The 21,481-nt window shown below is 38.6% G+C and overlaps 2 protein-coding genes across 2 annotated transcripts; both read right to left on the bottom strand.

The window, feature by feature from the left end:
- Nucleotides 1-1,901: 1,901 nt before the first annotated feature.
- On the bottom strand, nucleotides 1,902-3,225 carry LOC127966145 (C3a anaphylatoxin chemotactic receptor-like). The gene is made up of 2 exons (XM_052566965.1): nucleotides 3,088-3,225; nucleotides 1,902-2,486 (listed from the first exon to the last, which is right to left on the bottom strand). Exons 1-2 carry the CDS (start codon nucleotides 3,223-3,225, stop codon nucleotides 1,902-1,904), a joined length of 723 nt encoding a protein of 240 aa, XP_052422925.1.
- Nucleotides 3,226-14,148: 10,923 nt separating this feature from the next.
- On the bottom strand, nucleotides 14,149-19,294 carry LOC127966587 (C3a anaphylatoxin chemotactic receptor-like). Its single transcript, XM_052567695.1, has 2 exons — nucleotides 19,205-19,294; nucleotides 14,149-16,076 (listed from the first exon to the last, which is right to left on the bottom strand). Exon 2 carries the CDS (start codon nucleotides 16,059-16,061, stop codon nucleotides 15,048-15,050), a length of 1,014 nt encoding a protein of 337 aa, XP_052423655.1. The 5' UTR covers nucleotides 16,062-16,076; nucleotides 19,205-19,294; the 3' UTR covers nucleotides 14,149-15,047.
- Between the last annotated feature and the right edge of the window lie 2,187 nt (nucleotides 19,295-21,481).

Raw genomic sequence — 21,481 nt, 5'->3', positions numbered from 1 at the left:
ACACAAGGCGAGACAGTGTCACATAAAGATGGGCTACCATGACTTGCTAAAATAGGCAGTTTGGAAACCCAATTGGCATTGTTGAAAGGAGATAAGGAAGAAGCTTTTCACACCTGGCCAAGCACAACAGCACTGTGTGAACATCATGACTGTAGCTCAGTCACAATGAGATATTGATGTGAATTGTAGGAATTGTTTTATGATAATATCATATTTTAGGAAAATATGTTTACTATCAAAAGGTGGATGATTCTTTATCATTTCTGAAGAATGTGTTGATGGCATTCATATTTGAATATAATTTATGAGAAATTCTTTAATTGCATTCTGTGATTAAATTTCTATAGCTTTGATGTTTTGAATGTGAAAAGATTTTTTGGGGGAAAGGTGGTCAACCTTTCTTTTTGATTTTGTCTCAGGTTATAAGCATCGAGATGTTTGTTTGGAATGTGTACCCTCATGGAGAAATATGATTTAGTCATCTGAAGGACAAGAAGGCCAGCAAAACCAGTGGAGCTATGGAACTTCCAGAAGAAAAAGGACATCAAGAAGGCCAGAAGGGCTAGTGAAGCCAAGGGACTTCCACAAGAGAAAGGTCTTCTTAAAGAACAGTGATCATCAGAACCAGAAATCAAGTGATTTCCACACCTAAAAGATCCAGAACTCCAAGCCTAAAAGATCTAGAAACCATGAGACCCACAAGAGCATGGATGAACCTGATAGAACTTCACAAACTGCAACAACAATTAGAAGGACTTTTCCTATTTGAAATGAACGGACAACGGAAAAGAGAAACAAATTTCAGAGACTGTGGATATCAGACTTACTGTATCACAGAGATGGAAAACAGGAAATGAGAAATGCAAAAAGAAAGACTTTCTGCACATGACACCAGAAAGAGACAAACATATGCATACTTGTGTGCATTCAGTAGACGATTTTCTGCATTCATGAGGTCAAAGGACGTTCACACTGAGAGGAGGGACACAATGCAAGTGACAAAATGAAAACACGAACACGAACACTCACACACTGTGTTGCCTGTTGATTTATATTTTTTGCTCTTTTGGCTTTTGACTATGTTTGTACTGTCATTATGTTTAGTACATGTAGAAAATCTCTTTTGCTGTTATGGTTCTCAAGTGATCCTATTCCTTTGCAATGACACCTTTTCTGCATTTGAAATGTTCCATGGATGTTTAAAGCTCTTCATTGAACCACGGATGCCAATAAAAATATAAATACATTTTAAGAGTGTACAGGATGTTGTGAGAAAAAAAGAGGAAGTTGTTTTGGTAGAAAAATACTGTGTCAGTTTTGTGAGCAAATGTGCATGTGTCTAAAGATGTAACTGATAATTTTTTTGCATTTGCTTTTAAAGCATATCTGAATGCGATGTTTCATGTTTTTTTTTTTTAAGAGGTTTAGAATGCTTTGGCTACTTGACTCATAAAAAACTGTTGTTAGCAACTATTTGCACTGATAATGAACAATCTTTACTCAAAATTAATTTAATGTTTAATGAACATTCCAATAAACATACATTTAAACTTTGTTATTTTTGCACTTTATATGTAAAACACTGTTTACATATAACTTACATTGCTTGTAATGATAAGTCTATATAATACAAAAGTGAGAAAAAAAATTACATAATTTTATTTTTACAAGTTTATCTAAGCTGACAGCAAACAAAAGAAGACACTATAGCATAGTATTGTATTATGCTGGTTTTAAACTTTCATCAAAAATTCATCACAAATCACTGGAAATATAAAAACAATACAGAAAAAAAACAGGAACCATGAATAAAAGTTAGATGACATGCTGAGTTTGACTTGATGTTTTATAATAGTAACACAAATCAATCAGAAAACTGAATAAATTAGTCGATATCTTCACTACAGCGAATGCATTTGCTGTGAGTGGGTGGTCTGTGATATTGGTGTTCCCTCCTCAGAGAAAACTCTTTCAAAAACACGTCTTAGAGAAAGTTTAACATTGCTCTTAAAATCCTGCCCCATGAAAACATACAGAATGGGGTTAAGACAGCTGTTGAAATACGCAAAAGAGACGGAGAACGGATACACTTCCAAACCCACTGAGTGACTTGATTCCTCTCCGTACATTATTATCAAATCAACTATGTGATAGGGCAACCAGCACAGGAAAAAGGCCACGATTACAGCCAACATGATACGAAATGCTCGTCCAGAGTGAAAATGACTCCTGCCTAACTTGTGTGCGATTAATCCGTAACATGTTGTGATGCATATGAGAGGAACCAAAAAGCCAAACACAAATCTGATGATGCTAAAACTTCTATACAATTCAGAATTTTCTTTATTATGTTGATAAGGCCGGCACTGTGTTTTATTATTTTCTATGTAAGTCTCTCTTAACATCATAAAAGGCAGACTGAGAATTGAAGCCAGAATCCAAGCTGTTACACAGGACAATCGTGCGATGAACAAGCTGCGATGATTCTGAGCCCAAACCGGTGTGATCACCTGAGTAAACCGATCCAGACTAATCAAGCTCAGTGTGAAAACGCTGGCAAACATGTTGATGAGCATAATGAAGGGGAAAATCTTGCACATTATGGATCCGTATGGCCAGTGATCAAATGCACTCTTGGTGATGTAGTAAATAGTGGAAAGGCAGCACAAGAGGTCAGCAATTGCTAGATTGAGAAACCCTACTGTATTAACAGTCCTCTTCATCTTCAATCCAGCAACATAAACGACAAATGCATTTCCAGGAACACCGAGGATCAAGGTCAGGTAGTAGAAGACAAGAGAAATCACTCTCATCCGACTTCTCAAAATATCATAATAATAATCCATTGCTGTGATTGAGTGGAAGTGTCCAGTTTATCCTGCTAATATCACATATTGTCAATGTAAAATCATGAATCAATTAAAATGTTGTGTCAGATAAGAAACTTTTAGAAATTAATATACGATCAGCAAAGCTGAATTATGATAACAAATATGCAACCAAATAAATGCTATTTTATCATTACTTTAAAGTACATCATATGTTTAAAATCATATCAATAGCTCTACATAAGTAATCATGACTCACGGTCTGATGGCTCGATTCACAGTAATCCTGGCAAATGATTTCTTCTCTAATGTTCAAGACTTTATACCACTTCTTCAAATGTATCACGTGATCAGGCTTTACCAACATTTCAAACATGGTTGAGCTGTGAAACATCATGACTAACTCTGTAAAGCTACTTAATGTGCAGTCTTCAGTCACTTTTGACAGGAGATTTTTACATTTTGAATTTTAAAAAATCGAAGCTTCACCAGAATGGTACGAAACTTGCTAAACAACAAGCAGTTTCGGGCCCGATCCGGCCCACATCTGGCCCTTATGGATTTCATACGGGCCAGATCTGGGCCGGATCTGGGCCGAAACTGCTTGCTGTCTGGGGTTGAATGCGCTAGTGTTCTCTGACTGAATTCCGCAAATTTTTTCATCATAAACAACAAAGCACAGATGAACATACAATGTAAGTAAGAGATTAATTTTGCAGTGTAGACAGCTTTAGAGATTATAATAGTTTTTTTTTTTTTGTTGAGTGAAATAGATTACTGTTAGTGATAATGTAGTTTATGTACATATTTATTTATTTATTGCCATTTGAATAACCATTGGAAGGAAACATAACAAAATTCAGTCCCATTAAACATTTTTACATGACACCCATGTCTGGCCCTTGCCTCAAAAAGACAGGTTTATGACGTTCGTATTTAAAGGATTTGGCTGCTTTTAACCCTGGAGTTGGTTCACCCTTCACCTGTGCATGAAAGCATGATGATGCATTAATTTTGCAAATTTGTGCATGTGTGGGCAGCTTTCTGTATGTTTATTGATGGTGAAAATTAATACGCTATTAATAATTTTATCTGAGGGAGCTTTCACTTTTGTTTGGGGGGTACTTTGCACCCTCAGTCACCCCCGTAGAACCAGGCCTGGGCTTCCCAAGTGGTTTCAATTCACCAAGGTCCAAATCTGATGACTCACAAGTACCTCCCGGCATAAACAGTATAACTTCTGTTATACTTCTGTTATTTTCATTAAAATTAAGGAAATGTTTTTTGATCCATGCCTTAATTTCCTTAAGACACACTGCAATAACTATCCTTATATTTAAGGATAGTTACCTGCCTTATTATACTTATAAGGCAGGTAAATTTGCATATCGTCTGCATAAAAATGAAAAGTAAAACCAAATTTTCTAAAAATACATCCTAAGGGGAGCATACTGTATATAGGGAGAACAGAACCGGCCCCAAAATGGAGCCCTGGGGTACCCCACATTTGAAAGCAGCAATTGAGGAGACAAAGTCTTAAAATGAGAATGTTCTTTCGGACAAATAGGATCTAAACCACCCCAACGCAGTACTCTTAATACCAACACATTGTTCTAAGCATGAAATCAAGGTCTTATGGTCCAAAGTATCAAATGCAGCTATAAGGTCTACTAGAATTAAAATCGCACAGTCCCCTGAGACAGTAGCAAGTAATTTCAGTTACTTAAGTCATTAAAAACCTTCAACAGTGCTGTCTCTGTACTATGTAAAGTACAGACTGAAACACTTTGTGTATACCACGTAGATCTAGAAATGAATTCAAATGTCCAAATACAACCTTCTCCAGTGGTTTGGAAAGAAACTGAAGTTTTGAGATTGGTCTAAAATGAGGTTGGAGATACTGACCTCTGGTGGTGAGTGGATGGATCAGCAGCATGTATGTACAGTGTGTGTCACATGGAGTAGATATTACAAAGCATAATGAGATCTGTGTGAAGTGGCACTCTTAACTTAAAAAGTGTAGCATAGACGGTTGCCCACTGCTGTGTGTGTGTGCACTTTGGATGGGTTTGATGCAGAGCACAAATTCTGAGTATGGGTTACCATACTTGGCTGAATGTCTTATCACTTTCATTTAAAAAAGTTATTTAGTCAACATAGGACTCACAACTTTTTGTGCATTTAATATCAACACTGTGTCACATGCACGTAATTACAGGATATCTGAAGTGATATGCTTGACGGAAAAAAAAAAAAATTACATAGCATTTGATCTAGGCAATTATTCTGCAATAGTAATTATTCTAAAATACATATTCTGAAAATATATAATCATAAAAGACATTGAATAAGTATGTTATCAAATAACAGTGGAACCAAAAAGTATTTGGACTTGTAAGTCACACGTCATTGCACTAGATAAGAAAATATCAAAATGAGGAAAGAGGAGGCTAAGATGACAGCAGTGTGAATGGTCATGTTTTATAAGCGTCTTAAGTAGTTTGAGGAAGTGATGGGTAAATGAAGCCTCATGAAGAACGGATGCCTTGTCCAAATACCCACACTTGTGGTCTTGGCCCCATGAGAGTGTGTGCATGCAACAGGAAGTAAGTGCACAAGACTGTCCAGATCTTAAAAACCCCAAAGTGCAGTCAGTGCTAAATTCAATTTTGAATACTGCTCCGGAGCGTTATTAAAGGCTTAGTCTATCCCATCATGCATATTGTTGTGGAAATAAATTGCAAGACTTTTTGCCAAGATCGCGAGAGGTCATGGAAACCTTTTCACAGAAATCGTAGGACTGAAGCTTGTTTGGAGGTTAATTGGTCAACACATGCACAAATGGTCAAAAGGTACTTTGAGTTTCATAACCCAACTAACAGAGAACGTTCTCACAACTTTCACTAACATTTTTTAAAAGTTATATAAATATTAGGACAAAATGTTCTTGAAGTAATGTTTAAGGAATGTTTATATATTTATTAATTTTATTTTACATAAGTTTATTAATATTTGATATATTTTCTCCTCATAATGTTGAGAAAAAGTTCTGAAATCAGCGTTCTATGAACATCCTCGTTATTTTTCATTGATAAACATTGTAAGAAACATTTACATAACCTATAAATAATGTATATTAAAGACATGTACGATTATATATATAATTATATCTATTTATATAAAATAAAATAAAAATAACATTCAAACAACACTTTGGATGAAAATAAAGACATTAAAAACCTTTTTGTAACCTTTAAATAACGTTATAATCATAAAAAGGAAACTGGACAATTCAACAATTTTAGAAAAAAAAAATTATATGTCAAATAAAAAACAAAAAGTTACTAGATTGTTGATGTTTTTGTAACCTTTAAATATAGCATTTTAGGCAGTATGGGTACTGATGAGCCTGTGCCAACAATTAACTCCACTGGCTGACAATTGTCACACCTGGACTCATTTAGTGTGTTTTTGCCCGTGACCCAGTTTGTGTCTTTCCGTGTTTGGTTTGATTAGTTCCCAGGTGTGTCTATTCTATTACTCATGTGTTCCATGTCCCTGTTAATTTAGTCATGCCATCCACCTGTGTTTCCCCAATTATCCTTTTGTACATAAGCCTTGTCCTTTCAGTTCTGTTTTGTCGGGTCTCCTCACTTGTGACTAACTCACTCACGTGTGTCTATCGCTGTGCTCCATGAATGGTATATATTAAAAGCCTTATTTCATCTATCCTCGGCTCCGTGTTCCTTCCGGCAGCGTAAACCGTGACAACAATGTCCATCCATTGTTATTAATTTGAACTGATCAGAGGATTTTGTCTGTCACAGTTTTAGGATCATTCATGTATAAGACAGTGAGTTCTGGTATAACAATCTCATGCACCTGTTCCTGTGATGAGTGACACACTTTGGCAAAGTGGCCAGTTTTTCTGCATTTACTGCATACGGCTTTGATCGCTGGACATGAAGCTTTGTTAGCCAGATGGCTGTTTGATCAGCAATGATAACATGAACACCGTTGTCTCGCGTTGGCAGCTGGGCGATCTGATTAAGAGGAAGGTGATGTCTTTCTGACATCAGTTCTTCAATGCAGTCTCCATTTGCACATGCAGCTGAAAACTCCCGTAAAGCAGCCAGGAACTGATTGACAGTTTCATCAGTTTGCTGTGTCCTTTACCTAAATCTGTGTCTCTCTGCAACAACATTAACTGCGGGAATTAAATCTCTTTAAATATCCGTAGTACAAGTACTGCCCATGTCTGGAAAGGTATATAACAATCTTTGTCCTTCTGTGCCCAAGGCATGTTATAGAACAGCTCGCTTTCTTTTCTCTGGTCATGCATCACCAGTGGCATTGGTAGGTAATTTTCAAACATTTTGAGCCAGACAGTAAAAGTAAGGCTCACCAGAGCATGGCAGAAATGCACAACTCTAATCGACATCCTCGTTGCCAAATGTGATGTTTGTAAGTTTTCTAATCAAATCAAGAAGCATGGGATTTCAGAGAATACATCAGGGTGCCTACTGTAACATGGAGTCAGAGACATTCAGATCCATGTGCAGTGGTTTAATAAAGAGAATGGTAAAACAGGCAATTATCAGAGAAAACAGAGTCAGGTATATCAGGGATATCCAGAATCAGCAACAGTAACAAGCAGAGGTCGGGGCAGGCAGCAGAGAATCAAAGTTGGTACACACAATCCAAAGTCAAAACATTAGCTAAACAGTTAACACTGCTGTGAATGCATGTGGTGTTGTAAAGTACATGATGGCGGTGCCAGAACTGCAGCTGATAGAATGTCCACCGCAGCACAATACTATGAAAATTTCTTGATTTTTATTGTGAAATTACACTTTTATTGTCATTACATTACACTGAAGGGGACATTTAATTTTTTGCTCAAAACAATAAATGAATACAATAAAATGACATGAAAAGACATCAATTAAGATTTTTTTTTTTTTTTACCCAATCACCAATACATTTTTAGGTTTCAGAATTTTCGTTAAACAAACTTTGTATAAAGATTAGTGGTGAGCATAGATACAATTTTTTTATCTAGATTAATCTCACTGTGATCTTGAAATTAATCTAGATTAATCTAGATTAAAATGGCTCATTCTAATTCTGCCGACGGCATTCAGAATATGTGTGTTACCCAAATAAAATTGACAAACAGTAAGTCTTTGAGAAGGGGTTTCTCAAGAGAGGTGGTGCATTAGAAAAGGGACTCATCTCCTGTTTCCAAAATACATCACAAAGTGCTTGAAAAAGCTTTAAACTAATTCCACATTGCACAAGGTGCAAACAACGTTACGCCTGTTTCACACCAATGTGTTTAAGTTTTTTTCAAGTTTGTAGGTGTCAAGGTACAGAAACCAAATATTTAAATGTAAAATAGCACTGGATAGTATTCAATGTAAAAATGAAATATACAATCAAACCTACATTTATTCAGACACCTTCAACATTTATCACATTATTATAGTTTTGCTATATATTGTCACGGGAGGAGCACAAGACAGACACAGTAGGCGTGGCGTCAGGCCTCGGAGAGGCTTTTATTAACAGAAATCATAAAATAACACAGGGAATAAAAGTGGCCAAAGGGGAAAAGTGTCCAAAATAACAGGGAATCTGGTGTCCTCGTCGTGCTGCGGGGTTTGTGTAGGTCGGGCAGTGTTCATCGAGGAAGGGTCCAGGCAAGGGGCAGAGTCCGGCGGCCGCACGTGCTCCCCTCCTCGGTCCGGGGTGCGAGGGGCGGCGGCTTCTCCTAGCGGCCACGTCTCTCTCGTTGGCCGCGGCGCTGGTAGGGGATGGACGGCCCGGCATCCTTGCCCGTCGGCCGTGTATACGGGTGCGGTTCCCATCCAGATCGCGGGTCCGGCAGCTCACGTCTTGGTGGCGCGGGAGTCCCTCAACGCACCCTTCCTGGACCCACGAGGACACCAGTGTGCATGCATGGGGAAGAGACCGGTCTCCCGAGGAGAGGCGCGTTGGACTTTTGAACAGCTGCGGGGATGAGGCTCCATTCACATCAGGTGTGCCCCATCACACGCCGCCAGCCCTGACTCGTCCAGCGCCCCTCCTCTCACACACCCACTCCAGTCGGGAGCCTGGTGAAGGGCGGCAATTTAGGACGGGGTGCCGGTGACAATCAGGGAGGAGGCAGCTGACTCGTCACATTCCCCCTCCCAAGCGACATCCCCGTCCCCAGGGCGCCACCCACAAGGGAGTGCTACCATCCTCAACCAGACTCCAAACGGTCGGAGTGGGCGGGGATTCCTCTCCGGGCGGTCCTCCATCTCGCAGCGCGCCGGAACAGGGACAGAGTAACCGGGTTTTAGTGACAGCCTCAACCAACCACAGGGCAAAATGACGATAACAGAAGTCACTAACCCTTTTGTGGCTGGGAGGCTGTCCCCGGTTTTCCTCCGTCCCAGTCCGGGTTCTCACGAACATTTGCAAGCGAGAGGGAGTGACGTCACCAGATGTTTCCCAACTGCGCTGTCTAGGCTCCGTCTGGCCCGCATTCTCCACCAGTGTCACGGGAGGAGCACAAGACAGACACAGTGGGCGTGGCGTCAGGCCTCGGAGAGGCTTTTATTAACAGAAATCATAAAATAACACAGGGAATAAAAGTGGCCAAAGGGGGAAAGTGTCCAAAATAACAGGGAATCTGGTGTCCTCGTCGTGCATTACAGCAGCCAGTAGCTAAATTAGGCGCGGTCCCTTTAAGAGACGATGAACCCATCCAATATAATACACATCCCATTTTTTCCCATTTTTATAAAAATAAAAAAGAATCGTGTCATCCTAGATTCAAAACTAATTTCTGTGTATGCAAATCAGAAACAGAATCAGAATCAGAATGAGCTTTATTGCCAGGTATGTTTACACATACGAGGAATTTGTTTTCGTGACAGAAGCTCCGCAGTACAACAGAATGACAGCGACAGAACATAAAACACATAATAAAAGAATAAAAAATACAAATAAGTAGACAGTGAATGACAATATACAAACTGACAATTGTAGGCAGGTATATTACAAAAAGCAGTTATGTATGTACATGTATATTATGTGCAAAATTTAAGTGTATACTAAGTATGTGTGTTAGATAAATAAGTGTATGTGTATATAAATATAAAGTGTAGTGTGTTCGCCGTTATTATCAGCTGTTCATAAGATGGATTGCCTGAGGGAAGAAACTGTTCCTGTGTGTGGTCGTTCTAGTGCTCAGTGCTCTGTAGCATCGACCAGATGGCAACAGTTCAAAGAGGGAGTGTGCTGGATGTGAGGGGTCCAGAGTGAATTTGACAGCCCTTTTTCTCACTCTGGATAAGTACAGTTCTTGAATAGAAGGGAGAGTTGTACCAATGATTCGCTCAGCAGTCCGGACTACCCTCTGTAGTCTTCTGAGGTCAGATTTAGAAGCTGAGCTGACCCATACAGTTACTGAAGTGCAGAGGATGGATTCGATGATGGTGGAGTAGAACTTTTTCAGCAGCTCCTGTGGCAGGTTAAACTTCCTCAGCTGGCGAAGGAAGTACAACCTCTGCTGGGCCTTTTTCACGATGGAGTCAATGTGAATGTCCCACTTCAGGTCCTGAGAGATAGTGGTGCCCAGGAACCTGAATGACTCCACTGCAGTCACAGTGCTGTTCAGGATGGTGAGTGGGGGGAGTGCAGGAGGGTTTCTCCTGAAGTCCACGATCATCTCCACTGTTTTGAGCGTGTTAAGCTCCAGGTTGTTAAGAGTGCACCAGACAGCCAGCTCTTTTACCTCCTGTCTGTAAGCAGACTTGTCACCGTGTATTTTCCCAACCTCACTAGCTGCTGCCTGTCTGTCAGGAAGTTGTTGATCCACTGACAGATGGAGGTGGGCACGGAGAGCTGATTTAGTTTGGGCAGGAGGAGGTTTGGGATGATCGTGTTGAAGGCCGAGCTGAAGTCCACAAACAGGATCCTCACATAAGTCCCCGGTCTGTCTAGGTGTTGCAGAACATAATGCAGTCCAATGTTTACTGCATCGTCCACAGACCTGTTTGCTCTGTAGGCAAACTGAAGAGGATCCAGCAAGGGCCCAGTGATGTACTTCAGGTGGGCCAGCACCAGTTTTTCAAATGACTTCATGACTACAGACGTTAGAGCCACAGGCCTGTAGTCATTTAGTCCTGTAATTTTGGATTTCTTAGGGATGGGGATGATGGTGGAGCGTTTGAAGCATGAAGGGACTTCGCACAGCTCCAGCGATCTGTTGAAGATCTTTGTGAAGATGGGGGCCAGCTGGTCAGCACAGGATTTCAGACAGGCTGGTGTAACACAATCTGGGCCTGGTGCTTTTTTCCTTTTCTGCTTCCGGAAGACCTGGCGCACCGCATCCTCGCTGATCTGAATTGCAGGTGTGGGGGAGATGGGGGATGCAGGAGGTGAGAATGGTGAGAGTGCTTGATTGGAGAGGTGTTCAGGATGGGTTGCAGGAGCTGTTAATGGTGTGAACGGTTGTTTGGAGAGGCATTTGGGGCTGGTTGCAGGAGTTGTGAAGGGTGTGAATGGTTGTGTGGGGAGGCGTTCAGGGCAGGTGATGGGTGTTCTTTCAAACCTGCAGTAAAACTCGTTCAGATCGTCTGCCAGTCGTTGATTCTCTACGGTGCTGGGGGGTGGTGTCTTGTAGTTGGTAATCTCTTTCAGACTTTTCCACACTGATGTGGAGTCGTTGGAAGTGAACTGAGCCCTTATTTTTTCAGAATAATTCCTCTTTGCCACTTTGATCTCTTTTTCCTGTGTGTATTTAGCCTGTTTATACAAGACATTGTCCCCCTTCACGTAAGCATCTTCTTTGGCCTGACAGAGCTGTCTGAGTTTTGCAATGAACCACGGTTTGTCATTGTTGTAAATTAGTCTTTGTAGGAATACACATATCCTCACAGAACTGATATATGATGTTACGGTCTCTGTGAGTTCATCCAGATCGGTGGGAACAGCTTCAAAAACACTCCAATCAGTGAGGTCAAAACAAGATTGTAAATCCTGCTCTGCTTCATTAGTCCATCTTTTTACAGTCCTTGATACAGGTTTAGCTGATTTTAGTTTCTGCCTGTAGGACGGTAAAAGATGAACCAGAAGGTGATCAGAACGTCCCAAAGCTGCTCGTGGAACAGAGTGATATGCATCCTTTATTGTGGTGTAACAGTGATCCAATATATTACTGTCTCTTGTGGAACATGTAACATGTCAAAGCAATAAGCAAAGGATAAAAATAAATATATAAACTGAAAAAGCCATGAAGAAATGTAACATTACAGGTAATTATTGTGGAAGGAAGAGATCTGCTGAACTGGACACAGATTTGTTGTTTAGGCCACGCACTGTGCCCGCGAGTAAAACATCCCCCAGCACCTCTGTAACAGATTCCGCCGCGTTTGAAGTGTGAAAGACTCCGTCCGTACTCACTTAGTTCCGTCAAATAAGACAAGGCCTACCATGAACACTGTACTGTAATAACTTCAACAACCGTTCAGCACTCTTCTTCTTCTTCTTGTTCATGCTTATTGGCAGTTCACATTCTTTTTCAGAGCATTACCGCCATCTACTCTAGGAAATGGATCAGAAACTAGTTGGGAGTCGTGCCCTCAACTGTTGCTGTGTGTTTCAGCTCCTCCATGAAAAGCCCAGTTCCCTTCCACCCACACTAATTAATAATAATAATAATAATAATAATAATAATAATAATATTAATAATAATAAAACATTACCTATATTCTATGCATTAACTTGGTTGCATTCAGAAATTGTATTAATATATTATATCCTCCTACCCGATTCAGAATATCCTCTAATGATAGCCGTTGATCCCCTTCCTTCTGCATATCTCTCAGTAATGTCTTTCTTAACATATTTGCTTAGATGAGACACTGCAAAACAACTTGTATCATCATTAAAGCGTTAGTTCACCCACAAATGAAATTATGACATTAATAACTCACCCTAATGTTGTTCCAAACATGTAAGACCTCTGTTCATCTTTGGAACACAGTTTTAGATATTTTAGATTTAGTCCCAGAGCTCTCAGTCCCTCCATTGAAGCTGTGTGTACGGTCTTCTGTACATGTCCAGAAAGGTAAGAAAAACATCTTCAAAGTAGTCCATGTGACATCAGAGGGTCAGTTAGAATTTGTTGGAGAATCGAAAATACATTTTGGTCCAAAAATAACAAAAATGTGACTTTATTCAGCATTGTCTTCTCTTCCGGGTTTGTTGTGCGCACGTTCACGACGCTGCATTGAGGTATTACGCTGCTGACGTGTTTTCTGGCGCGCCCAATAACAAAAATAAAGCTCTCTGACTAAATCTAAAATAACTTAAACTGTGTTCCGAAGATGAACGGAGGTCTCACTGGTTTGGAACGACATGAGGGTGAGTCATTAATTACATAATTTTGATTTTTGGGTGATCTAACCCTTTAAGAGGAGTTTTGTGTATTAAACTCTTAACCTGTAACATCAAATGACTGTGTTACAGTAAAGTCTTTGTGTGCACACAGCAATAAATCCTCAATGTTTTCTCTCCGGTTACGTGAGGAGTGGGTCCAGAGGCTTCAGTTTCAGAACCAGCACGTGATCGAGAGCATGAGAGAGCAACAAATAAGAAGAGCTCAGAGGGTTCAAGAGATTTTGAGAGTTTAGATGCTTGAATGATTTTAAACCAAACATACTTCTTTAAAGCAATTTCTAAGAATGCCTGACATTATATATCAGTATGAAAGTCTATTCTTTAACTTAAATGAGTTATATCGTTTTTTTGATGCAGCCTTTGGGACAGAAAGACGCTGTTACAGACATACAACATTAAACTCAATCTGATCCTGCATTCAAGCATCTGTCTTTCACATAAGACTCATTGGGTTACATAGAATAAAGTCTTGTTTTTAATAAAAACTAAATATAATATTTACTGTGTGGACTTTTAATGTTTAATACTTTTTCTGAGAAAGACACTATTCATAATTGTTCACGGTTGCTTAGTTTCTGTTCAACTCTGTTTTACGACATGTCCCTTTTTAATCATAGCATAATAGTTTTTTGTCTTTTGCAATCTTATGAGACATAATGTCATAAATACTTTGTACCACATGGGTCAAACACATGTAGGTTCTCAGTATTTTAGACTTTGCAAGCTCAATAATAAGAATATGAAAAAACTACTCACACTATTTATACAACAAAAGATGTGCAGAATCAATACTGATCACACTGATCCAGAATCAGGTCACTTTTATAGCATTTTACAGAAAGTTTTACAAAGAGAACATTTTCACATTTATTTTATTTGATAATGCATTTGGCATGCAGACCTTTAAGTCCGTCATCTTTCATTTATTTGACAAGTTTCTCCTGAATAAAAAAGGAAAAAGAGGAACTTCTTGTTAAGTTTCTTAGCAGTTGCTGGTTTTAGTAAATGCCAGTAAATGTGTGTCACACTGATGTAATGTTCATATACATTTACAGCAAAGTATTTGGAATCTTAAAATCTGTTATCTGTCATTTAATTTAACACGTGTCTCCTGTTCACTTTTCTGTCGTAATGAAAAGGAGGAAGTTGTTTTGTTGCAGCCTCCAAACGTGTCCTCATTTTCAATTAAAAAAAAAAAAAAAAAAAAAAAATTACAAGCGAATTGAAGGTTCAGTGAACATTACAGTAATGATACAATTGTACTTTTTGCATATATTTAAAACAGTGTTTATACATCATTCACTTTGCTTCTGAGTAATCAACTCCATAACTCCATAACACTAAAGTAGAAAAACACCAAAATGACTAATGCACTGAGATAAAACAGAGAAAATTAAAAGCTGTTTTTGATATATTCACAATTGCCAGCTTTAAATATATTTTTTTCTTCTTCATGAATTCAGCATAGAAACCAAATGCCATTATTGATTAAATATTATAAGCTTTTTCTAAGCTGATAGCAACCAAAAAGTGAATCAAGCATCAGTATTCAATCACTGTGATGTTAAGCTTTGACGATAGTTCACAAATCACCAATCACTGAAAATACATCAACAATACAGAGAGAAACACACAGGAATGATGAATAAGAGTTAGATGACTTTGAGTTGATGAATTTAGAAAATAGATAATAGTTAAAATAGAATAGTTAATATAGTTAAAAAATAAATCAGAAACCTCTGTATAAATGTTCTAATATCTTCACTACACTGAGTGTGTGTGTTGTGGCTGTGTGGATCGTGATGCTTGTGTTCCCTCCTCAGAGAAAACTCTTTCAAAAACACGTCTTAGAGAAAGTTTAACATTGCTCTTAAAATCCTGCCCCATGAAAACATACAGAATGGGGTTCAGACAGCTGTTGAAATACGCCAAAGAGACGGAGAACGGATACACTCCTGAAACCACATACAAACTGGATATCTTTCCGTACACTATTATCAAATGTAAAATGTGATATGGCAACCAGCACAGAAAAAAGGCCACAATTACAGCAAACATGATGCGAAATGTTCGTCCAGAGTGAAAATGACTCCTGCCTAACTTGTGTGCGATGAATCCGTAACATGTTGTGATGCATATGAGAGGAACCAAAAAGCCAAACACAAATCTGATGATGGTTAGCCTTCCATACAATATTACACTATATTCATCAAATTTATGAAACAGGCAGTATGTGCCATTGTTTTTTGTGTAAAACTTGGTTAACATCATAAAAGGCAGACTGAGAATTGAAGCCAGAATCCAAGCCGATACACAGGCCAGTCGTGCGATGAACAAGCTGCGATGATTCTGAGCCCAAACCGGTGTGATCACCAGAGTAAACCGATCCAGACTAATCAAGCTCAGTGTGAAAACGCTGGCAAACATGGTGATGAGCATAATGAAGGGGAATATTTTGCACATTATGGATCCGTATGGCCAGTAATCAAAAGCTTTCTTGGTAATATGATGAATAGTGGAAAGACAGCACAAGAGGTCAGCAATCGCTAGATTGAGAAACCCTACTGTATTAACAGTCCTCTTCATCTTCAATCCAGCAACATACATGACAAATGCATTTCCAGGAATGCCTATGATCAAGGTCAGGTAGTAGAAGACCAGAGAAATCTCTGTCATAGAATTCTTCAGCTCATTAAAACATTGCAGACAAAAAACTATATACAAATTTTTATAGTCATAATCTGTCTGGTTGATTCTGCTTGAGTTGCTGCTGTCCATAGTGCTCTGCTTGTCCTGTAAATAACATATATAATCAGCGTCAAACATTTATTCATTCAATTAGCAGATTATTTTATACAAAGTGACTTATGAACAATGTTGCCTCTAAGCTGCACAGTCGCAACAGAAAAAGTGTGACAGGCACAATAATAATTTGGGAAAGCCTTAGTAAATGACCTAATACTACTGACCTTACTTTGTATCAGTCACTCCTATCTTCTTTCTCTTCTAATGTCTCCACTGCTAAAATGACATACTACCATAACAAAATTAACAATTCGTCTAACTCTCGCATGCTTTTTTCCTCCCCCTCCTGCTTCATCTCTAATAGCTGTCGACTTTTCAACGTTTTTCATTAAACATATTACCAGCAAACTTACACATCCTTCTCTTCACTCTCTGAGGCAGAAGTCTCAAAACTCATCCTTTCTAATCACCCTACTACTTGCCCGCTTGATCCTATTCCATCTAATCTCCTTCAAGCCATTTCCCCTGCAGTTGTACCTGCACTCACTCACTCACATCATCAATACATCCCTCCACACTGGTGTTTTTCCCTCATAATTTTGACAGGAATGTATAACTCCACTACTTAAGAAACCCAACCTCAACCCATCTCTTTTAGAGAACTACAGACCAGTTTCCCTTCTTCCTTTTATTGCAAAAACACTTGAACGAGCTGTGTTCAACCAAGTCTCTACATTTCTCACACACAACAACCTCCTTGACAGCAACCAATCTGGCTTCAGAAGTGGACATTCAACTGAGACGGCCTTGCTCTCAGTTGTTGAAGCTCTAAGACTGGCAAGAGCAGAATCCAAATCTTCAGTACTTATCCTGCTTGATCTGTCCGCTGCTTTTGACATGGTTAACCACCAGATCCTCCTATCAACCCTACTGGCAAAAGACATCTCAGGAACCACACTTCAATGGTTTGAGTCTTACCTATCAGATAGGTCCTTCAAAGTATCTTGGAGAGGTGAGGTGTCCAAGTCTCAACATCTAACTACTGGGGTACCTCAGGGCTCAGTTCTTGGACCACGTCTCTTCTCTGTCTACATGGAATCATTAGGTTCTGTCATTTAGAAACATGGCTTTTCATACCACTGCTATGCTGATGACACTCAACTCTACCTCTCATTCCATCCTGATGATCCAACTGTAGCTATTCACATCTCAGCTTGTCTAACAGACATTTCTTCCTGGATGATGGACCATCACCTTCAACTCAACCTTGCCAAGACAGAACTGCTTATGATTCCAGCAAATCCATCGTTTCATCGCAATTTCACTATCAAGTTAGGCACATCAACCATAACTCCTTCAAAAACAGCTAGAAGACTTGGAGTTATGATTGATGCTCAGCTGATTTTCTCAGACCACATTGCTAAAACTGTCCGATTCTGCAGATTTGCTTTATTCAACATCAAGAATATCAAGCCCTTTCTTTCGGAACATGCTGCACAACTCCTGGCTGGACTATTGCAATGCCCTCTTGGCAGGTCTTCCAGCCAATTCTATCAAACTTTTACAATTAATTCAGAACGCGGCAGCAAGATAAATTTTTAATGAGCCAAAAAGAATACACGTCACACTTCTGTTTATCAATTTGCACTGGCTTCCAATAGCTGCTCGCATAAAATTCAAGGCATTGATGTTTGCCTTACAAAACTACCGCTGGCTCTGCACCCATTTACCTAAATTTGTTACTTCAGACTTATGTGCCCTCTAGAAGCTTGCGTTCTGCAAGTGAACATCGCTTGATTGTGCCATCCCAAAGATGCACAAAGTCACTTTTACGGACTTTTAAATGAAATTTTCCCTCCTGGTGGAATGACCTTCTAAACTCAATCCGGGTTGCTGAGTCCTTAGCCATCTTCAAGAATCGGCTTAAAACACATCTCTCCTATCTTTATTTGACCCTCTAACTTTAACACTCACTATCCTAATTCTATTCTTTAACAAAAAATCTAACTACCTTTCTAATATTTTTGTATTCTATTTTCTTTTCATTTATGATGCAATTGTGTGTGTGTGTGTGTGTGTGTGTACGTAAAGATCTCTAACACTTACTTGCTCTATTCTTTTTGTTATTCTATCTGTTTTCTTTTAATTTATTATATTATTTAAAATCCCATGCTACGTGTACTGTGTTAACCTGAGACTTGTTATAGCACTTATATCATTGCTCTTTTTTTTTTTTTTGATTGCTTCCACTGTCCTCATCTGTAAGACGCTTTGGATAAAAGCGTCTGCTAAATTAATAAATGTAAATGTAAATGCTAAATAATTGTAAATGGTTGCGGACAAAATAGCTCAACACAAGAGCCAATGCAGAGTGGATTTATTAAGAGCTGGAAATAGCAGATGATGGGCACAGAACAGTAACAAAACTCTTACACATTTACAGGTGTAGCAGTGTGCACACTCTACTATAATTTAGTTTTAAATACTTATAAAAATATATATATGTATATATACATATACATACATATATAGACACACACACACACATACATATATATATATATATATATATATATATATATATATATATATATTTTTTTTTTTATCAATTATAAGATTAATAAATAGTTGATCTCAAAAAGTGAATTCTGCTTCATTTTATTTTTATATTAGCTGTATATTAATTATATTACATTACATGATATTATTATAAACTGTTCAGTGTTAGGTTTTAAAATGATTTTTATTAGAATTTCTTGGTGACAGCACCATAAAAAAATGCTTTCTCTAGTAACATAAAATGAAAGATTCAATCAAGTATAAAACGCATTAAAGTTTAAAGTTACTCACTTTGTGTGTACGCTGTACAGATATAAAGGTATAAAGAAGGTTTTTGCTCAGGTTGCCGAAATGTCTGACCAATAGACAAAAGTTTTGCTCAGCAAGAAAAAAAAAAATAGAAGGAACATTGCTTACATGTATGGAAAATAAGCGATTTGACAAAGGCCAGTGTTCAATATTATTAAACAATGAAAATGATTAATTAATTAATTAATACGTTTAATTTAAATCATTAACTATGCAGTCACTTGTATGTCAGTGATCATATGTTCATATGGTTTTAGATCACACTTGAGTTTTACAGATCAAATAATGCCTTACAAACTTGTACTCACCTCACCAGCTGAGTTAAAAGAACCTCAAAGAACCTCAGATACTTTGATCTCCTAAGAAACAGACAATACAAACATACAAAGGCACCCCACAGAGTGAAGGTGCAGGAAAGGACACTCTATATATATATATCAGTTCTTTCTCATCCCCTTCCTTCAAGGGGCGTGTCTAGAGCATTTTCAGTGGGGGGGCCATGCTGGGGTACTGCTTCCAAATGGGGTGGACACCAGTGACCAAAAAAAAAGCTAAATTCTACAGTATATTATGTAAATCCTATTGATTTTATTATTTATTAGTATTGTATTAACTTGAATAAAGTTACTTGTAAACAAATGTAGTAATAAAGCACATTTTCGATTTAGGTGTTTTTCATTTTTGTCATACCTGTATATATATCCATTAAGTTAAATTTGAGAGCCAGTGTTTTTTTTTTTTTTTTTTGTGTGTTTTCATAATGCTAACAAGTTTATAAAATGGAAGCAATTTTAATTATGAGCAATTTAAAAAACCCAGAAGCAGGAACGATGTCAACTATTTTCTTTTAATAAGTAGTTTGGCCATTACAATATACAGTAGTTTTATTCACAATCTCTTTCAAATAATAATAAATAAATAAATTCCCCCCACTCTAATAATTCATATGGTTTGGCCAAAACATCATAGTGTTTCATTCAAAGTTGTAGGCAGTCCTAATAGGAATAAAAACAGTAGCAGAAAGAGTGGAAGACAGTCGAAAAAGAAAGAACCTCAACTAAAACAGCTGGATTCTTCTGTTTTGGTAGTGACTAGCAAACCGTCTAACAAAATCATCTAAGGCAAGACATGAGGCTCTCCTCACCTCAATGCTAAAGACTCCAAGATTACTGAGTCTGTCATCAGTCATGGTAGTGCGTAAATGTGTTTTTATTAGTTAAAGTGCAGAGAAGCTGTGTCACAACATGCACTTCTGACTGGAAAGGCCACAGCTATGCAGCACAAACGAAAAAGCTGATAAAACACTTCTTTGAATGGCTCAACGAAGATGGTAAACTAGACTAGACAATTCAGTTCCCCTCCACTGGGACGGCTCCTGAGTGATTCCCGTTTACATCGTGAAGCAGAGGTTCAGGACTTGGGCCCAAACACCACTGGCCACAAGCTTTGGCCTCTGCTGTCATGGAGAATATTTATTTATATAACATATTTATTTTAGAAGAACTAGAAACAATATTTAATTTATAAAGTTTTATTTGTAATGTAAGTTAGTAACAATTGGCTGAAGCCACAGTCAATGGTGAAAGTCTTGCAAAAGGAGACCCCGCCCTATTTTGGAGGTTCAGCCTAATTTTGGAGTTCACGGCCCATTTTGGAGATTTTAGACATAAAGGGTAATCTTGCGAGTAGACGGGGCGCTGTGCACGCTGAGTGAGCAGCAGTAACGTTAGTATGATGTCGTTGGGGGGAAGTCGTGGCCTAATGGTTAGAGGGTTGGACTTCCAATCGAAGGGTTGTGAGTTCTAGTCTCGGGCCCGACGGAATTGTGGTTGGGGGGAGTGCATGTACAGTTCTCTCTCCACCTTCAATACCACGACTTAGGTGCCCTTGAGCAAGGCATTGAACCCCCAACTGCTCCCCGGGCACCGCAGCATAAATGGCTGCCCACTGCTCCGGGTGTATGCTCACTGCTCTGTGTGTGTGCATTTCGGATGGGTTAAAGGCAGAGCACAAATTCTGAGTATGGGTCACCATACTTGGCTGAATGTCACTTCACTTTGAAACTCGAAAAAGATGAATAAAAAAAAAGCTATCAGGGCTAAAAATAGAAAAAAAAACGGGGAAAAGGAGATGGAATGTCAAGGGCTAAATAGGTGGATGGTAAAAGGCAACAGGTAGGATTTAAAATGTGACGCATATGCTTGGAGGCTTGCAAATACTTTATTCATGTTAACAGACTAGCGAGCATTCGCTAACACTGGGAATGTAGCAGACAGTATATGTAGCTAGCTTAGAATATGCTGAGCTGAAAACTGAAAGGTAGCATATACAATAAATGACAAGAATCTGGAAAACAACTTTAATATCTCTGGTTTACCGTGGAATCATGCATAGATTTGCTACCAAACTTGGAGGCTTGCAAATATTAATGTTGAATGGCAAGTGTTTTCTAACTTACTGCAAAATAATATTGCTGATATCTACATTTAGATTAGGGTTAAACCCTATGGTACCAATCCCATGCATAACATTTTATTAAAGTAAAATAGCAACTGGTAGATATAAGGTAGCATGCACAATAAATT

This window comes from Carassius gibelio, chromosome B10 (assembly GCF_023724105.1).
Source record: "Carassius gibelio isolate Cgi1373 ecotype wild population from Czech Republic chromosome B10, carGib1.2-hapl.c, whole genome shotgun sequence".
Lineage (NCBI taxonomy): Eukaryota > Metazoa > Chordata > Actinopteri > Cypriniformes > Cyprinidae > Carassius > Carassius gibelio.
Note: the sequence above shows the minus strand (reverse complement) of the source record. Positions and strands in the feature narration are given on the sequence as shown.

Bases quoted from the DNA above. Each gene is read 5' to 3' on its own strand.
- LOC127966587 (XM_052567695.1), bottom strand. From the start codon at position 16,061: ATGGACAGCAGCAACTCAAGCAGAATCAACCAGACAGATTATGACTAT.
- LOC127966145 (XM_052566965.1), bottom strand. From the start codon at position 3,225: ATGATGTTTCACAGCTCAACCATGTTTGAAATGTTGGTAAAGCCTGAT. The intron at 2,487-3,087 runs GTGAGTCATGAT...GTTTGGGCTCAG, and splicing joins GTGAATCGAGCCATCAGACC to AATCATCGCAGCTTGTTCAT.